The sequence below is a fragment of the Rasamsonia emersonii genome (assembly GCF_000968595.1).
Source record: "Rasamsonia emersonii CBS 393.64 chromosome Unknown ctg1118621760094, whole genome shotgun sequence".
Classification (NCBI taxonomy): domain Eukaryota; kingdom Fungi; phylum Ascomycota; class Eurotiomycetes; order Eurotiales; family Trichocomaceae; genus Rasamsonia; species Rasamsonia emersonii.
Genome location: NW_013563193.1, coordinates 111587 through 129662, shown reverse-complemented (window position 1 = coordinate 129662; position 18076 = coordinate 111587). Strand labels below are relative to the sequence as shown.

General features: G+C 50.5%; 7 protein-coding genes across 7 annotated transcripts; 3 read left to right on the top strand and 4 right to left on the bottom strand.

Moving 5' to 3' along the window:
- Positions 1-865: 865 nt before the first annotated feature.
- On the bottom strand, positions 866-1850 carry T310_4071 (60S ribosomal protein L8; the record flags this gene model as incomplete). The annotated part of the gene is made up of 4 exons (XM_013473065.1): positions 866-1003; positions 1076-1161; positions 1238-1729; positions 1802-1850. 4 exons carry the CDS (start codon positions 1848-1850, stop codon positions 866-868), a joined length of 765 nt encoding a protein of 254 aa, XP_013328519.1.
- Positions 1851-3506: 1656 nt separating this feature from the next.
- Positions 3507-5731, top strand: T310_4070 (uncharacterized protein; the record flags this gene model as incomplete). Its single annotated transcript, XM_013473064.1, has 5 exons — positions 3507-3695; positions 3801-3970; positions 4094-4223; positions 4280-4648; positions 4703-5731. 5 exons carry the CDS (start codon positions 3507-3509, stop codon positions 5729-5731), a joined length of 1887 nt encoding a protein of 628 aa, XP_013328518.1.
- Positions 5732-6271: 540 nt separating this feature from the next.
- On the bottom strand, positions 6272-6911 carry T310_4069 (uncharacterized protein; the record flags this gene model as incomplete). The annotated part of the gene is made up of 3 exons (XM_013473063.1): positions 6272-6295; positions 6387-6584; positions 6654-6911. The coding sequence occupies 3 exons, from the start codon at positions 6909-6911 to the stop codon at positions 6272-6274; spliced, it is 480 nt and encodes a 159-aa protein (XP_013328517.1).
- Positions 6912-7265: 354 nt separating this feature from the next.
- T310_4068 (Adenosine kinase) lies at positions 7266-8798 on the top strand (the record flags this gene model as incomplete). Its single annotated transcript, XM_013473062.1, has 7 exons — positions 7266-7317; positions 7379-7394; positions 7438-7612; positions 7711-8052; positions 8138-8475; positions 8544-8657; positions 8759-8798. The coding sequence occupies 7 exons, from the start codon at positions 7266-7268 to the stop codon at positions 8796-8798; spliced, it is 1077 nt and encodes a 358-aa protein (XP_013328516.1).
- A 1052-nt stretch (positions 8799-9850) lies between these two features.
- On the bottom strand, positions 9851-12812 carry T310_4067 (uncharacterized protein; the record flags this gene model as incomplete). Its single annotated transcript, XM_013473061.1, has 6 exons — positions 9851-10891; positions 10945-11495; positions 11615-12142; positions 12218-12392; positions 12449-12575; positions 12784-12812. The coding sequence occupies 6 exons, from the start codon at positions 12810-12812 to the stop codon at positions 9851-9853; spliced, it is 2451 nt and encodes an 816-aa protein (XP_013328515.1).
- Positions 12813-13384: 572 nt separating this feature from the next.
- Positions 13385-14351, top strand: T310_4066 (uncharacterized protein; the record flags this gene model as incomplete). The annotated part of the gene is made up of 3 exons (XM_013473060.1): positions 13385-13741; positions 13837-13926; positions 13992-14351. The coding sequence occupies 3 exons, from the start codon at positions 13385-13387 to the stop codon at positions 14349-14351; spliced, it is 807 nt and encodes a 268-aa protein (XP_013328514.1).
- An 812-nt stretch (positions 14352-15163) lies between these two features.
- Positions 15164-17957, bottom strand: T310_4065 (C2H2 transcription factor (AmdA); the record flags this gene model as incomplete). The annotated part of the gene is made up of 3 exons (XM_013473059.1): positions 15164-17627; positions 17694-17748; positions 17825-17957. 3 exons carry the CDS (start codon positions 17955-17957, stop codon positions 15164-15166), a joined length of 2652 nt encoding a protein of 883 aa, XP_013328513.1.
- Positions 17958-18076: the final 119 nt, after the last annotated feature.

Below are 18076 nucleotides of genomic sequence, written 5' to 3'. Positions count from 1 at the left end.
GTCAACACATTTACCGTATCAAAGCTGTCAGAATAACTGAATTTCTTCCCGTAGTACTGCATTATTGCTAGATCCAGTGTTTTTTTTTGAAACCAGAACCTGATGTACTCCCATATCAGAACCTAGCGTCTTCCTGAAGTTCTCAAGCCATCTGCCAACAGACCTAATCCCCAGCTACGGTGGCGCCTACTGGTTCTTAAGATAGTGGTTTTTGTAACTCCTTGATCTTAATAACTTGATCTTGGGGACTTTGTCGATTTTGTATAACCAATATTGATCCCTAATCTAGCGGGCACCAGTAAGGGAAAGAAGATACTGGGTGCAGATGCGTTAAAGGATAACCCTGAGGTTGGCCTCTTCTTTTTATTGTTGTCGATTGCATCTTCGTAACGGCACACAACCCCTGGTATGACCTTTTCATCGATAACACCTGGGTGATGGTCATTCCCTTTCTGGGAAAATATAAAGATTTAGATACGCGGTCCTTATGGCACGAAATTCGTATTTCCGTCGGTCGCGCGGTATTTTATGCTGAAACATCAGCTGGTACAGAAGAAGAATCAATGATGCTGTTATTTCTTGGATATGAATTATTATATTATTGATTTTTTTTTTTAAAAAATGGAGATCGACATGGCCGCCACTGTAGCTCGACTTAATCAGACGACGCAATGGTAAGACCGGCTAGCAGCTCGTATCAAGCGGAGAAATCCCCGAGAAGATAACGTTGGCCATAAAAATGTGATTGCTCACTAAGACGTGTGGCCCGCTATCCACAGTCGCCTAAGTACATATGCTTCATAGCAGAAAAGCATTTTTTTTAAGAACCCATAAAAAGAAACCATATCCCACACACACATCATCTTTATTCCTTCGTCTTCTGGGTACCACGGAGCAGACCAGTTCTCCGGGCAGCAATAAGACCGGCTTTCTGACCGTGGGCAGCGTAACGGGAAATAGTCGAGGCTTTACCAATGTGCTGGTGGTTACCACCACCGTGAGGCTAAAGGAAAAAGAATAATGTCAGAATCTCGCTGCAAATCACTGAACAGAAGAATTGACGGAGAAAACTTACGTGATCAACAGGGTTCATAGCAACACCACGAGTCTTGGGCCAGCAGTTGCGCTTGACAGCGAACTTGTGCTTGGCACGAGAAGCCTCTGTAGGAAGAAGACGCAATCAGTACTGATTCCACAAACCGACCCATCGTCCATATAGCCAGATCGTAAAACATACTCAGCAGAGGCTTGTCGGTACGACCACCACCAGCGACAATGCCAACCATGCCTCGCGCCTCGCTCTTCACAACCTTCTTCGCACCGCTGGGAAGCTTGATACGAGTCTTGCCTTCCTCAGGGTTGTGGCCGATGACGGTAACGTAGTTGCCGGAAGTACGACCCAGCGCACCACGGTCACCGACCTTCTCCTCGACGTTGGTGACGACCGTACCCTCGGGGACAGAGCCCAGAGGCAGAATGTTGCCGACGGTCAGAGAGGCATTCTTTCCGGCGTAGATGAACTGCCCAGTGTACATGCCCTCGTTGGCAATGAAGGTCTCGGTGACATGCTTGTACCGGTACGGGTGACGGAAGGTGACCTTGGCCAGAGGAGCACCACGGCCGGGATCGTGAACAATCTCCTTCACCACACCTCGGATGTATCCATGTCGCTCAGCGTAGTCGAGGGTGCGGAACTGGGCTGGCGCCTTGTTGAGACGGGTGTGGGCCGCTGGGAAGGATTGATCAGTATTTCGCGACCTGGCAATCTTTAAAGATCAAGATCTTGAGCAGTCAGACTCACTGAAAACGGATCCACGACCCTTCCTCTGGTTGCGGATCACGCGACCCATGGCGTCTGTCTAGAGTGTCCTGGAGGTTAGTCTCGAGGGTCGCCGGCGAGTATCGGTTGTAGGAGGAGGAATTGGTCGTACCTGGACTCGGAGTTGAACTTGTCGCTTCGATCAGACGGTTTGGTGGTGAGAATTCGCCAAAAGGCTGTGTGGGCTTTAGGGTGGGATCGCTAAGCTAACCGAGTCGGCGCTAGCGCTGCTGGCAGCCCGTGACTCGTGAGCCACAGAGCGCGGCTGCCGGCTCTTGGCGCGACCTCACCTTCTTTGCAGGTCATCATATGCGCCCTCCTGAGGCCGGTTCTCGCCTTCAAAGGCCAGTGTCGATCCTCATCTGGATACTATCGACATTTAACCTTTATGTTGTACTGTTACTGGATGAACGAGCCTGGTTGAATTTTGCACACGTCCGTTGCCTTTCTTGCTGACTGACATCCCGCAGTTTTCTCTAACCGGCGCATTGCTTGATCGCTCTCACTGCATGCCAGTCAATTATCGATGATGTGGTGGTGATGCCCTTTCTATATTGCTGCGGCTTTTTGCTTGGCTCGATTTGTTACTCTTTTCGGCTGCTGCTCCCCCTAAATCAATGAGCGTGCCTAACCCGTGATTCCATCGAAAATTCCGTTCGGTGCTTTCTTTTCAGCTGTTGAATTTAAATGACATCTAAAGCAGTTGATTATTTTGAATGCACATGTCCTCTTCAATTCCTTTTGTTCGTGACTTGTTGATCACGGTTGCTGACTGTTCTTTTTAACTGGCCAATGTTTGCAAATATTGGTTTCCTTCGCGTCCTTCGCAAAATGCAAAATGATAATGAGAAGCGTTTCTTGTCCTACTTCGGAAGAAAGTGTCTGTTTTGATTTCAATGTCAATGACGCTGGTGTTTGCCCCTTTTTGCAGTGCTTTTGCTCCTCCCAAATTGTTGCAAAAAAAAAGTCTACGGGAGCCTTCTAGCGATTTCGATTCCCGAAAAATGAATCGATACGCATTCGGTTCTGCTTCTTGTGCCTTTTGCATGGTCGGCGATCGATGAATTCTACTTGCTCCGGGGTTTCGTTTCTCACGGGCTTGGTCCCCTCACACCGCTCTGTCCTACAAATGGTATCGTACCGGAAATCTTCGCTACCCAGCACGCTTGTGGGTTCTGATGACACCTCTCCACGATCGAGTTACTAGGCCGTTGTGTTTGTTAGGTGCACTGTTGAGAGCGGCAGCGTTTTCTGGCTCACAATCCGATGGATTTTGCTAGCATGCATCAGCGTCCAATTGAAATTCCGTCTTGACCGCATTCACGGATGGGCTGTTTCTGCAGGATTACGTGCCTTTTTCAATTCGCGGATGTGTGGTTTGCGTTCTCTGTCCTTATGTTCTCCCGTTGTCGGCATACTGCTGGATGTATTCCTGGGAGTGATAGCGGAGATCGTATTAGGTTGGAATTTCGGGTCTGGGGGTGATGGAATGGCACTTCTAGAGGTGCTTGAATGCAGTTCTTGCTGTGTCATGTCATAGATTACCTTAGACGAGCCGGGCGCGTGGTAGCCGCGCTTGTAGCATCCGTAGAATTTCTGGTTCACCCACTTCCATCACTAGTCCTACCACCTACTGCCTTTGCAACTTGCAGCAACACAAGTAACCACGACCACCACCTCGCCCATCATGTCGTCCTCGGACACTTCCTCATTATCGTCAGCTCCACCAACTGACGATGAATCTATGGAAATGGCTTTCGAGACCAATCCCCCCATCACAAAGTATTTCAAGGAAAAGGAAGAATCGCCGCCACCACCGGAACGCCCCGAGTCACCTCCGCACGAGTATGTGCTGGCAGATAATCCGGACATCGCTGTAAGTTTCCAGGATTTATTTCTTGATCAACATTACGGATAGACGCATTTGACGCGTCCGTACCTTTTTATGACGCGCATGCTAATGTGTCGCGAATTTCTGCAGTTCATTGTCATGTTCCGCGCGCGCTTCAGCGACGTCTTCCCGAAATCTCTTCCGCATTACGGCCCCCAAGATATCGAGAGAGGTGTGCAGGATCCAGTGCCGGGAGAACATGTGGAAAGGCTTCTGTGCGCTTTACTTGGCCTGGTACTAAATCGGAAGAAGGATGTTGAGTACGAATGTCCCCTTTTCATTTGGTCTCGGGTCCTGGGGCAAGGGGTTCGAGGTTGCCTCTTAACCTCGTCTTGTGAAGTGCTACTGGAAACAGCAGGCTAATGTGTGATTCTTTCAATCAGTAAGAATCATTACCATCGCGCCCTGGAGGACGCGGTTCAAACCCATGCGTCACAGTGGCCGCGGTCGTGGGGGGGGAAGAACCCGCTTCACGGCGGGCGCACTTTCGCGACCATGTCACCAGAAGAACGCGTACGTTTTATGCACTTTCGAATGTTACCGGAATACTTCTTCTAACCGGAGATTAGTTGTCAATTCTTAGGGCGTTAATACTCTGGGCGCTATCGTCCTCTGACGCGGTCCAAGCGAAGATCAAGGAATCCTATAAGCAAACACGACATGACGATGATCTGAATCAGCCATTATCAGTACAACCATGGGGCCGCGACGACCAAAAAAGGCGATTCTGGCTTATTGAGGGTCAAGATGACACCCATTTCCGTCTGTATCGGGAGAGCAACCCGACTTCGGACAACGTTACCTGGTGGAGTGTGGCAGGAAATATTCCCGAATTGAAAGCTGTTGCCGAACGTCTTGAAAAGGAAAAATCCGTGCATTCCAAGAGACTCAGTGAGAAGATCAAGATGGCTATACCTCGTTTCGAGGGTTCCGAGGAGGTAAGGTCCCTTCCTGCATTCATTGTGGCTGTCCGCTAAGGCGAGCGAAATCAGAAACGCAAACGTCGTGACTATCGACTTGCGCGGAAAGCCCAATTTGCTCGTCCGGAACCAGGATTCTCTCTTTACGAGGGCCGTACCCGTGGGAAGAAGATGAAGTACACATATTCTGATGACGAGGACATCTTTTCAGACGATATGCCTTCGACTCGAAGATCCACACGAAATATATCTGGTGTTTCTACCCCGGGGGAACCTGCTGGACCAGTGTTCACTGCCAGTGGGAGACAAGTGCGAACCCGTGCTGGAGGTATCTACGGGGAATCTCTGCTTAGCGGTCAGCGGAGAGATGACGCTGTATCTACCGGGCTACAGAACGGCAATAATGCCTCAGGGAGGCCCCAGCGAAGTACGCGGGGACAAGTGAATGGATATGCGACGAGAAACACGAATTTCGTTGACGAGATGGACGATGAATCAGAGGCCGTCTCCAGCGGAAATGATCTGAAGGAAGACGAAGAATATCAAAATGAATTCGAAGGAGACGATGAAGACGAATCCAGCGAGGACGAATCGATGGTGGACGATGAGGAAGGTGATAATCCCAGCCTTGTCGTGCAACTAAAATACGGCAAAGGCCGGAAGCTCAGTCCGCAACAAGAAGCTGCAGAGAGTGGTCCTGCTGTTGATGAAGCAACAAAGACTGGACCCCCGGAAACCGGGCAAGATTTATCTGCCCAGTCTGCTCAAAAAACTCAAGTCAATCACCCGACAGAGGTAGATCAGAAGCCATCCGAGCCGAAGCCCTTGGAAGCTCAAGTTTCAACTTCATCTGCTCCCATGGAACCTCAGCCACGATTCGACGATTTAAAGGAGAATATTGCAAACGACATTGGTACCGCAGATGAAAGGAAGCCGGAGGATACCGGCCTCAAATTTCCTCCAGAGCAATCTGTCGCTCCGCTCAGTCCTTCGAGAGTGCAGAACGGAGCTGAATTAGGTTTTTTTTATTTCTTTCATCTTTTATTTTTAATTAATTTTCCCTGTCCTTCGTGTTGTGGTGTTATACGGCTGCAGATTTAGACCTTATGCGGCCCTTCCGAAAGATATTGCTTTGGTATATTTAGTGGTCGGAGCAGCTTTTCGGTCTGTGTAATGGGTCCAGTTGTTTTGTTCTCGCTAGGCGTTATATTTAAAGTGTTGATCGGTGTCGAAAGGGTCATCAAATAGAGGATGCAAAAAGTGCATGTCCTAGACGTTTGATTACTCTTTTTGTAAATGGTGTGAAGATTCTCATTGCTTATTTCAAGTTCAAAGAGGAAAATTAATTATCGTATAATCTTCTGAGACAAAGCTTATTGTTGGCAGAGTGACTACCTTTGTTTGGTGTGCTTCTACTGTACATACATACATGGCATAGCAATCCCAAGGCGGGGTTTGCCCCCCAAAACATCCGGTATATGTCGTAAGTTGAGAGAAGCTAATATAACAATGTACACTCCCTTTTACCACCGATGAAGCAGAGAAAGCAAATCACGACGCCATGACTCCATAAACGCCAAATATCCAAGCCCAGTGTTATTGTCCCAATGAATTCTTCAACAATTCTTCGTGTCTCGAAATTCAGTTACCGGTAGCCTTCGAAAACTGTGCGGTGAAGTACTATTGTTTGCGACGAGTCAGATCACGAAGAATACACAACTCTTGAATAGAAAAAGGAGCGCAGAGATCAACTCACATCCTGGACCTTTTCCGCAAGACTTCGGTTCCTCACGGTTTTGCGGGCCGGGGGAAGCTCCCACTTGTTCACTTCATACCACCATCTACGTATCCTACTGCCAAGCGTGTTGCCATGGAGCTGAGCATTGCGGTTCCAGTGTCGCCAACCGGCGAGGGCAAGAGTCCATAGCGTGCCCTGTATAAGGGGCAGCAGAACCTAGCGGATGTCAGCTCACAGTCCTCACCGGCAAGAGAACTAATTCTATTAAAACGAGCACTCCCGTACCTGGTCTCTCACGGTAATCCATGCAATCCGTTGCCAGCTCTCCGCACCCTCCAAGCTGGCCAGGTAGCTCTGCTCGAACCTCAAGTCCGGTAACGGAGGCAGGTGGGGACGTCGCGCAGCAGGCCTTATTACCCGGCTGGGGTCAACGATATCTGAGGGAATGCTGGCAGTGTCCGAAGGTTCAGGCTCAACGGGCTCTTTCCTGGAGACAGCGGTGGATGGATTGACGTCGTGAGTCGGAGATGGATTGCGTTTCATTGAGGCGCTTTGGATCGTCTCTGCGATCCCAAGAGAGGGATTGGACATTTTTGCAAACCCTGAGTTCCGAAATTAATTCAGAAGATAGTGAAACTCTGCCAATGACCGGCGTCAGTAAGATCGAACTGTAAGGGAAGCACTGGCTGCAGGTTCAGCGGTGTCCGAAGCTCTGGTTGTTTGGCGGCCGCCAACTGCCGGTCTCCGAGTGCCGGAGTTAAGGTAGTATGTAGTCGGAGTGCATTTCCCCTCCAACCCTTTAAAGAGCCCCGCGTCCCTCTCTCTCTGTGGCAAGAAACAGCAAAACAAACAACACAATTCGACCAACTCGCACAATTTGATCCAAAATTCGCAGAAATGGCCGCTGCAGATGGATACCCGCTTCTTTGTTTGGAGAACCCTCTCCTTGGTTAGTTGCTCTTTGCGACACCGAATTACCGTATTCTAATGTGCTGACTGCCGTTGTCCAGACATCCAGGGCGTGGGGTATAGCATTCTTTTTTTCCTGAATGAAATACTTGCCTTGTAGTCGTCTAACGGAACCTTATAGTGACGAAGCTCTGCTCAAAAAATATGGCCTTAAGGACAATGATGCCATCCTCGCGGAGGAGAAGCATATGGGGCTCTACGAAGAACTCTTGCAAAACCACGATGCGAAGCTGATCGCTGGTGGCGCCGCTCAAAACACCGCTCGTGGTGCACAGGTATGTCTTTTTTTTTTCGCGTTACCAATTCATTTTCAGGCATTGATTGAGAAGTTTACCGACATGTGCTCCTGACACTGACGTTGCTGATCACCTAGTACATTCTCCCTGAAAACTCCGTCGCCTACATCGGCTGCGTCGGCCGCGATAAATATGCTGACATTCTCAAAGACGCCTGTGAAAAGGCCGGAGTGCACACTGAGTACCGTGTGGATGATGTCCAACCCACCGGAAAGTGTGGTGTGATCATCACTGGCCATAACCGCAGCATGGTCACGCATCTTGCAGCGGCCAATGAATACAAGATTGATCATCTGAAGCAGCCGCATGTCTGGTCGCTGGTCGAGAAGGCCAGGGTTTACTACGTTGGTGGCTACCACCTTACTGTTTGCGTGCCTGCCATTCTGGCTCTTGCGGAAGAAGCTGCCGCAAAGAACAAGGTCTGTTTTGCCAGGCCATCTCCCATGACTCCAGTGTCACTGGTTGTTGGTCTTTTATGTGACTGTTGCTAACTATACTCCACAGATTTTCATGCTCTCCCTGTCTGCGCCATTCATTCCTCAATTTTTCAAGGACCAACTCGACAGTGTGATTCCGTACACGGACTATCTCCTTGGAAACGAAACGGAAGCCATCTCATACTCCGAGAGCCATGGCTGGGGTACGACTGATATTGTCGAGATTGCTAAGAAGCTCGCCACACTTCCCAAGAAGAATGCAAGCCGCCCTAGGGTTGCTATCATCACTCAAGGCACTCTGCCCACTGTTACTGCGGTGGCCAAGGAGAATGGCGAAATTGAGGTGAAGGAATTCAAAGTTCGGGAAATCCCCAAGGATCGCATCAATGACACCAACGGAGCCGGGTATGTGATACACAGAAAATCCACTAGACACTTCGAGACCACATTTCACTGACGGGGTTTGACAACAGAGACGCCTTTGCCGGTGGCCTGACCGCTGGTATTGTCCAAGGAAAGTCCCTCGACGAGAGCATTGACATGGGCCAATGGCTTGCAAGTCTTAGCATTCAAGAACTGGGACCATCGTAAGTTTTTACTCCAGAAATTCTCATTAAATTACCTTAAACCCAAACGTCATAGTCATATAGACACATCTGACTGACCATAATCTTCTTTCTAACAACAGATACCCCTTCCCCAAGCAAACCTACACTGCCAGCAACTAGAATGTCACCATGGACATCTCCTAGCATTTTCTCACACTTCTAACCATATTTTTTTGCTTTTTCCAACTTAATGATTCAACCCATTATACCCGCTTCATGAACATGTTCCTTATTTTTATATCCATCAACACGAAAACGGGGTATTGCATCAAATCATCACATGAATGAATGAATGAACAAGAAGGGGCGGAAATAGACAAAAACAAAAGCGTGGCGTTTTCAACAACGACGTTTTTTTTTACTTTGGACCTGGAAAGATCCGGATGGGATTTTTTTATTATATTTCACGTGGTACCTAGGGTACTTATGACTGTTTCTGTTTTTGTTTTTTATGTTCTAGCTAGACAGGACAGGACAGGATCCATTCAACATCCTCGACCTCGACCTCAACTATCTATCTATCTATCTATCCATTGACGATCCTCCTCATTCCTACCAGAGGGATGGGGAGAGGGAGAGAGAACAATGAAAATATTATATTTCTTGCTGGAAAAGAACAAAACAAAGTAAAATAAAAATAATTTTGCACTAATAACAGGCTATGTATATATACATATTTTTCTGTTCCTTCCTTCCTACACTATATATATACTGTACTGACTGTACTGTACTGTATGGACGAATTCTGCTCGTTCTTTTTTTTCTGTATTTATTCCAAATACCACAAATACTTTACTTTTTAAAGTAATTCAATTTCAATCCTTGGGAAGTGGTTTGGTTGCTTGTTGTCAGTCACTCTCCCTTTCTGCGACGGGACGAGACGAAGTATTTCCAGATTCTGATTGACGTTCCCCTACCCCGTGTCGACGACAGACAGGACCTGTAGAAAGTCTCCCTCAGAGCTGGTGGAGATATGCGGTCTGACCTGACTTTCCGCCTAGAGAAAGGAGCAGCAGCAGGAATATCGTTGCAGGTTTGGTGCGTCGACCTGTGTCGGGTCCATTCATCGCTTGGAAGAAGCGACAAGATGGCGGAACTATGGACTGGCCTGATCCTTCCTGTTTTTGTTGGCAGAATTTGTCATGACTTTCTTCCGAATGTTAAGCCGTATTTCAACCTTCCTGCCCACACGGTGGAGTTTGTTGACCAATTGCACCAAGCTGCGCTGCGGATTTTTGTCCGTGGTTGAGTGCGCTTGAGCCATAAAACCCAGATCCTGACGGCAAGCTGCTGGACGCGATGAATGCGTTATCAGCCCATGACGCATTTCCAAGGCTGCTGGACATAGTTTGACGATGCTGCGACGACTGTGTGCCATAATAAGGAACAGAACCAAAGGGATCCCTGTCCCAAGCGGAGTACTGATAGCCAGGAGTCGGATTTGGCGGTGTCCAGCTAGATTCGAAAGGCGACGCACTCGACGAGGCCTCTAAAATTTGTTGACGTTGAAGAAGCAAGCTGTTTCGAAATGCGATGTCACTCGCAGTCGGCTCTTGCGACGGAACACTTTGGTCGACGCTAGATGCAGCGAGAAAATGCGACTGTGGTCGAGGGCTGAGGACGGAAGAGCTAAGCTGTCGGGCTGCACCAGGACGTGTCTGCGAAGATGCAGCCTCTGCCGGTGAGGAGAAATCTGTATTCCAGATGCTGGGGATGCTAGGCAGGGTAGGACGAGGGGTATATGACTGAGACGGATTCAACGAGGCCGATGGGTTCGACACGTTCCGCAGTCCTAGACCTGGAGGGACAGCCGGTGCTTGTCGTCCTGGATTACGGGGAATCGAGCCAGAGTTCGGACCGAGAGCATTGCCAGAAGACACTGGAGGGTCCTGAAGGAATTCCGGCAGTTCTGGCCCAGCTGACGCCCCTTCACAAGTGTCCGATTCCACCAATCGCTCAACGCCTTCTACTATCCGGTTCATATTCGCTGACATCGACGCGGAAGCGGACTGAGAGCCTCCAAAGGCGCTTCGGGTCTCCGCGCTGTTCTTCTCATTCTGCTGTGCGTGTCGTATATCCTCTCTTTCGATGCTTGTCGAGGACAGCGTAGGATGGTGCCCATGAGGACTGGTGAAGAACTGAGAGGGAAGGCCTTCTTCCTGGTAGATGAACATTTTCCGGTCATTGTCGTCCACAAGAGCGACGGGTATTCTCTAGAATTCAATCAGCTTATCTTGCCAATCACATCGAGTGCTGTGGCACATACGTTGTTGACAACTAGATCTAGCCCGTCAATCACAAATTCCCGGATCCGATATAGCATTTCTAGGTTCGGATGATTTCTTTCCACGCCAGGATCAAGCATGCGAGGTTTTTGCTGACCCTTGGCGTCTAAATATCTGCGACTGGTTGCGTCGTTGACCAGCGGTTTGAACCCGAGGGTCTCCTCATCTTCTTCAAGGAGATATTCTATATCCGGTAAATTGGCCACATCAAATGTTGATGCAAGCAACGTCAGAGTGTTAGCGTATATTTTCCAGAACTCCTTGATCTGAACTGCAAGAGACGTGTCTTTATCTTGTCTTTGCGCGACTAATTCGGCGCTGTTCGTGAGCAACCAGGAGCTATAGTGTCGCAGTGCTGGGAGTACCCGGCGCGCAACGACAGTCACTTTTTCGGGTCCAGTTTGCGACCCCTTACTCTCAGTGTCTTCCGTCGCGAATCGCTCCAGTTCAGCCAAGAGAATTTGAAGAAGGGTAAAGAAGGTCTTGACGTTGATTCGCTGGAAAAACACGCGCGCATTGTGCGTGGACTCCCCTAGAGATTGCCGTCAGCAAGGATGATCCGACCCCCGTGATTTGGTTACCTGCCATTCGATCTTGCTCTCGCAAAATCTTCCGCTGCTATGTTGATCAGACAGAACTTCAGAAGGGTACCTTCGAGAGATCGCTCCTTGAGATCGACTGCAAGTTGACTCAAGACTTCGTTCTCAAGCTCATCATGCTCTGGAAAATCGACACCCTTGTAGCACTGGGCGTGGAGGTAGACAAACCAAGGGGTCAATGCCTTTCCCGGGATGCCGGCGTCCTCTCGAGGGATCAACTCTCGTTTAGCCCATGCATTCATGATCTTCCTGAATTCGATCTCCAGGTTTCCTTTTGACGTCGGATGGGGATCCTTAGCAGAGAGAGCCATGTATAGATGATAAGTCGCCCGGAGATGGTTGCCGTCGGCCAGGGCGATGACAGCCAGCTGGTTGTGGGATGCGCCCGAGTCCGGATTGATGACACTTGCGAGGTCATAGTATCCGATGGCAGGGCCCCAATTGCGGTTTTTGCCGGAGACGAGTTCCGTTTCACGGTAGCGGGAGAGATCGCCAAGGCGGATGAGGGTGGCATGGCAGGAGAGCAGTACGCGCTTGCGGAGATCACCGTCTAAGTTGACAGGCTGTTCAGCGGACAGGTCTAATAATGAGAAAGCAATGGTTAGCTTTTTCTAAAAAGGGTTTCCCGACCGGTCGGTGAGCGCGCCGCCCTTACTCTCAAAGTTGAACTTGCGTGCGACTTTTTCTAGCTCCGGAATACCACCAAAATGCGACGAAAGATGCTGGATATATCCCCTGTAGAATCTCTGGCTCGACTTGATGAAGTCGAGATAATGCTTTTCCAGCTTGCGCTTTTCCACGGGCCTTTTCTTGCCGTTCTCGTCCCGAAACTGGGAGCGCACGTCAGATGGGTCGCAGGAAACCAACCCACACAGTCCACACTTACTCGAGCTAAAACCTTGCGAAATCGGTTGTTGATCTTAACGTGAGCGTCCCATAGTCGGGCTTCCACGTTCTCCGTGCACGCGGCTTCGAAGTCCAGAAAAATAGCATTCTGACAAGCCACACGAAATCTGCGACAATCAGACCCGCCATCACGCGAAAATTCGGAGAGAGGGAGGGAAACACTGACTCAGTGAGGGAATGGGTGATCTCTGCGAAGATAGGTTCCTTCTCTGAGAGAGCCTTCACGAGCTCCTTTTCGGCTTGGAGCGCAGATCTGCATCGCATGTGCGTCAGTCGGAGCACAAGCTCGTCGACCTTCAACGAGGGAGTACACACTGCCAAGCATCTCGAAATGCAGCCGCCATGCTCGAGACCAAAGAGAAGGCACCCGCGACCTCACAGATCACCTCGCCGTCAGATGGCTGGCTGCAAATCCTCGCGGCGCAAAAACAATGAACGATCCATCAGTGGTTCGGGGGGCGCTGGTTTGGATGGACATAGAACGCGACCTATCGCGGACAAGTGGCGGCGTGCTCGAGGCAGGGAAGAGGAATGGGAGATCGGACTATTATATTAGCAGCAATAAAAGAAGCCCCTCCCGTGGGGAAGAGGAGCAGCTGGGAAAGCGCGGTAAGCAGCAGACAAATGGGATGGAGGAATCCGGAGAGCCCTTGCGCCACAGTCTGTGGCTGGTGCGCATGCGCCCGCGGAGGGCTGTGGCTGGTGCCTTTATCGGCGGCGCATGTCATGATGAGATATCAACAATGGAGATCACAACAGCCCGCCCAGGCTCATCTTGGGTGACTCTGGCAGTAATCATGAGAGCATGACGAGCTTCTGAAAAGGGTACTGCCAGGAAAAAGTACATACATCCATCCGTCTCTGTACAGTACAGTACAGTACATACAGTACAAACCAACTTTACCATGTCTCCGCCATGGCCAAGCGCTCACGAAGAGACTCCTTGTCTTCGCTCTCAGACCTGTCAGTCGACGGTCAGCAGACTCCATCGTCGCGAGCGACTCCTGCGGTGACTCCGCCACCGGCCAAAGTCACGACCCTGGATGCGGTAGACCGTCCGCCGGCGCAGGTGATGCGCTGCTCCCTGCCCCCTCATAGGGAGGCACTCACGTTCTCATCATATGAGGAGTATGAAGTCCACTATCTGCAAACCCATGTAAATCGCTGCTCGGAATGTGGGAAGAATTTCCCGACGCATCATTTCTTGAACCTGCATATCGAGGAAAACCATGACCCGCTCATTGCCGCGCGGAGGGAGAGGGGGGAGAAGACGGTACGTATGCTCAGATGAGATGAGCAGGCAATTGGCTGAAGTTGCCTGGAATGAGACCCTTTTCGACTGTAGACGACTGCTAACTGGCTATGCAGTTTGGCTGTTTTGTGGAAGGGTGCGAAAGGAAATGTTCGACACCGCAGAAGCGCCGGAGGCATTTAATCGACAAACACATGTTTCCAAGAGTAAGTAAGCCAATGAAGATATTTCCCCCTTATATTCTAGTCTCGATACCACTTTACCTCCCAAGCTCTTCCTGTTTATTCCTGCTAATCATCACCACCAGACATACAACTTTTTCATCGTCAACGACGGCATCGACAAGCACAACTCCATGCTTCGATCACCGAACGGTCAGCGTCGGCGAGTCTCGAAGCCGCAATCGCCGCAGGCAGGCTGGTTGCGGAACCGGAAAACGTCGCTGTCTTCCAGCACCGCCGATCCAGAGCGGAGGGGTACTGCCAGTCATGATCATGATCACGACGCTCGTACGGATACGGATCCATCGTCAGGAATGGACATTGACGATCTTGCCAAATCCATGTCCGCGTTGCGGTTTGTGCCAACGAGTGTGGCGAAGAAGTTGGACAGTCGCAAGCAGGACAAATAGAGAGGAAGTAGTAGCAATATGTATGGACTGTACAGCTAGCTTCCTTTTACAGGGGAGTTTATCTTAATCACTCTACCAGAGTCCTGGTTAATAGATAGTCTCGAAAAAAGAAAATGAATTGCAACAGACGCCAGCATAGTTAAACTAAACACGAGAGCCTCCCTTTTCAAGCTGGAGGTTAAAAAAGAAAGAACCTATTATTATATACAACAAAAGTCGTGTCCCCCGTTTCAGTCCCGCACAACAAGACCTATCACATATTTTTTTGCGTTTTTTTTTTGAAATCATTATATAACACTCAAGAGTAAAAAAAAATAGACAAGAATAATAGATCCGACCACTGGACGATCCCGAACGCTCAAGTATCGCAAAGATAAGTCGAAGCACCACATTTTGTCTCGAGAAAGGAGACCGCTATCAAAGCCACGGATTCATCAAAGTTCACATAAACACGACAAGAAGAAGGAGGAGAAGAAGGAGAAATGTGCATACTTCAACAAGTGGACGCAGAGCTTGCTGCATGTGCATGAGGCTTGACGACGTACGTCAGCGATCAAATCTTGACAGGCCAGGAATCAATATGAAAGATGACGGACCACAGGAATTCACCAGGAGACCAGCAGGGTGAACTCCGGGATTTCCTTGATGCAATGGTATCCACCAGCTTCTTGAGAGGCCCCTGGAAAAGTAAACACTGCAGGCTGCAACGCAAATGGACTCAGCGCTAGCGCAGACATTGGCGTTTTGGGGTATCATCAAGGCAGAAAACATAAACTCATCATCAAACGAGACGGGATAAAAATAGATAAATATCAGGATGAGTTTTCTAGAAGATCTGCATACGCTTCTAGACTCGACCCGATCAGGTCCACAATCGCCCAGCTTGTGTTGCCCTTGAATGTTCGTGCCCAGACCCGCACAACGGCAACGCTGAGCTGCTTCACCTTATATGGGTCCTTGACAAAGTCCAATTCGGGCCCGTCTGTCGGAGCCACTGCCATGTCAGTTTCGTCCATCATGCTCTTGATCCAGAGAAGCAGTTTTCGTTCATGATCGGACAGTTTCTGCTCGTTCTGAGTGGCTGGGATGGATAGAAGCCATCGGCTCAGGAGAAAAGCACACTCCAGACTGCACAGAGAGTGTTGGATACTCCAAAAGAACGAATGCGTTCTCGCGACGAAGTCGATGCCCAGTCGCACCGGAATCGAGAGCGCGTGTGCCGAATGCAGCAGCGCCATGATGAGCTTGGGACTCCGGGATATTGGCGGAGATTCTTGGAGGGCTCGCGCGATTTGAATCGGATCCTGAGTGATGAGACGGCGACAGGGCCCCAGGTCGACATGCAGTCTGATATACGCCAACCCAAGCAGGGCAGTTGACGTGAACGCGATGGGCCCGGCCGGATTTTGAGGATCAATACTCGATTCCGGCGTACGCCTCCATCCCGCCTTCCAGGCACTCAATGAATTATCCAGCACCGTCAAGTCTTCCTGGCGGAGGCTGGTGCCTTGCATCGTTGGCGCAGAGAGACACAGTTGACGAGCAAAGAAGATCTGTTGGATGATGGCATGGATGAGAATGTAGTTCCCCAGAGGCGATATTGGGCTCGACGTATTGGAAGGAGGTGACTTGACAAATAGTTTCGCAAATGCCTCCTGGAACGTGATCGTAGGGTCACGCCGGGAGCGGTACACTCGCCGCCATTGGGCCGCCGTGTTGGCTTTCCACACGTCGTGGGAACAGGGCATATTCAGATTGAGCTCCGAGTTCAGAATGAGTGGAGGAATATTGTACATGATGGAGTGCAGGTTGAAAAAACAGTACACAATGAGCTTGGTGCGTCGGTTGCCTTCTTGCCGAATCCATTCTTCCCAAGTCAAATTCTCGGGGCTGGATGGTGGCTCTGAAAGGCCGTGTTCACGGACGAGTCTGGCCAAGGTACTTTGAAGAGCCAGAATTTCTCGTAAGAGCTCCGGATGCCTTTCCCACGATGCAAAGACCGTGAGAAGCAAGAAGGTCCGGATGACTTCAATGTGGGCGTCCGATTCATCCATGGGATAGCCCATGTGATCGAGGGGATGGCCGTACGTCTGCGGCTGGAAAGGACTACTCGCGGTGTTTGAACCCGCTGTAGAGCTTCGAGAGACCGGGCTGGGGACGTAAATATTCCACGTTGGATTGGGCACCTGCTTCGCATCTCTCCGGCGAAGACGTTCCAGTAGGACTGCCTTTGCTGCATGGAAGAGGTCAATGCCCCTGTTGTTCTCAAATCGATAGTGGGACCCAGCAGCAGCGAGGGCCAGAGTCAGCTCCGGCGGGCATCTTGCTACAGACAGCGTCGGAACATGGATAAAAGGAAGATGTTCGTTCAGACCATTGATGTACCCGGCGACAAAACGAGACAACGCATGCCGGGAAGGGGGGTTAAATCCTCTGGGGAGAACATGAGAAAACTCCTCTAATCTTGCTACAAAAAGCTGGCGGTCTGCATTCGATATGTCCCACGCAGGTCGAGGATTCGTCGACTCATCTATGAGGCCCACGCGGTTTTCTTCCGAATCCTGGGCCTCCGGTTGCAGAGAGGGCAGCCGGGATCCAAAGTTTGAAAACGACGGTGGCTCCTCAGCAGCTGACGGACGTTGCTCGCTCAGGACTTCGTTATTGAATCTTTGTTGCGGTGCAGGCTCTCGCGGTGGTTTGGACTCAAATGGAAGAGAAGTCTGCAGCACCGGCTCTGATTCGACCGAAGAGAAGACTCCCGAGTCCCAATCCGACGACAGGCCGACACTCTCGAGAAAGATGGTAAAATCCTGCACCGGGTCGCCTAGATCCGTCAGATCGAGGAAGGACGGTTCGACACCATAGGCGTCAGCAATGCTCTTCTCCTGAGCGGGCTGCAGGGGCGGGGGAGGACCAGCATGAGCAGGAGGAGGCTTGCGGACGGAATCCAGGGCCGCTTCCTGCTGGCCTTCAAGAGCGACATGACTTGCAGCATGAGAGAGAAGGTTGAGATCGTAGCCCCAGGAAGGGTTGAACTGATTTGCTTCAACCATCGAGGTCTGAGGTACCGGCACCTCGGGCGGCGGCACGGGCTGGGGTTGAACAGGCACCGAGTCATGGATGTCCAGCATGCGAGACTCGTTATGAGACGACTGTTGGATCAGGGATGCTGGAGTAGGTGGAATCTCATGTGAGTCACTGCCGACCCGTCGCTCTCCTCGGTGGGCGGCTGCCTCAGCAGGATGGACCAATCTCTCATGTCGGACGAGCAGGTCGCTACAGAAGTTATCCCCCGGGCGGATCAGCGTGTCATTGTTTCACGGCAGAGTCTGTGCAGCGTACCTTCTTGCAAAAGACTTGGAGCATATCTCGCACGAAAATGGCTTCTCCTTGGTATCTGCCACTGCAAGTCAGCGACACCCAGGGCCTGGCAGCTTGGAAAACCGAGGGTATTGGCTATTGGGGGGACTAACGCGTGCGGAGATGGCGTTGCAGATGCTCCAAGCGCGCGAAGGACCGGTGGCAGTATTCGCATGACAACGACTTGCGATGCTGCACTGTGCTCTTCTTCCGGACTTTCCCTGGAGATTCTCGTTCAGCCTCCATGATTTGGATGTCCCGAGAAAGTTATCAATGGCGAGATCGATCATGGGGGGAGCGGGGAAAGAAGAGCTGTGGGGTTGGCGATGAGGGGGCCGCCGTGGGCGTTGCTGCTGGCCTGCGCA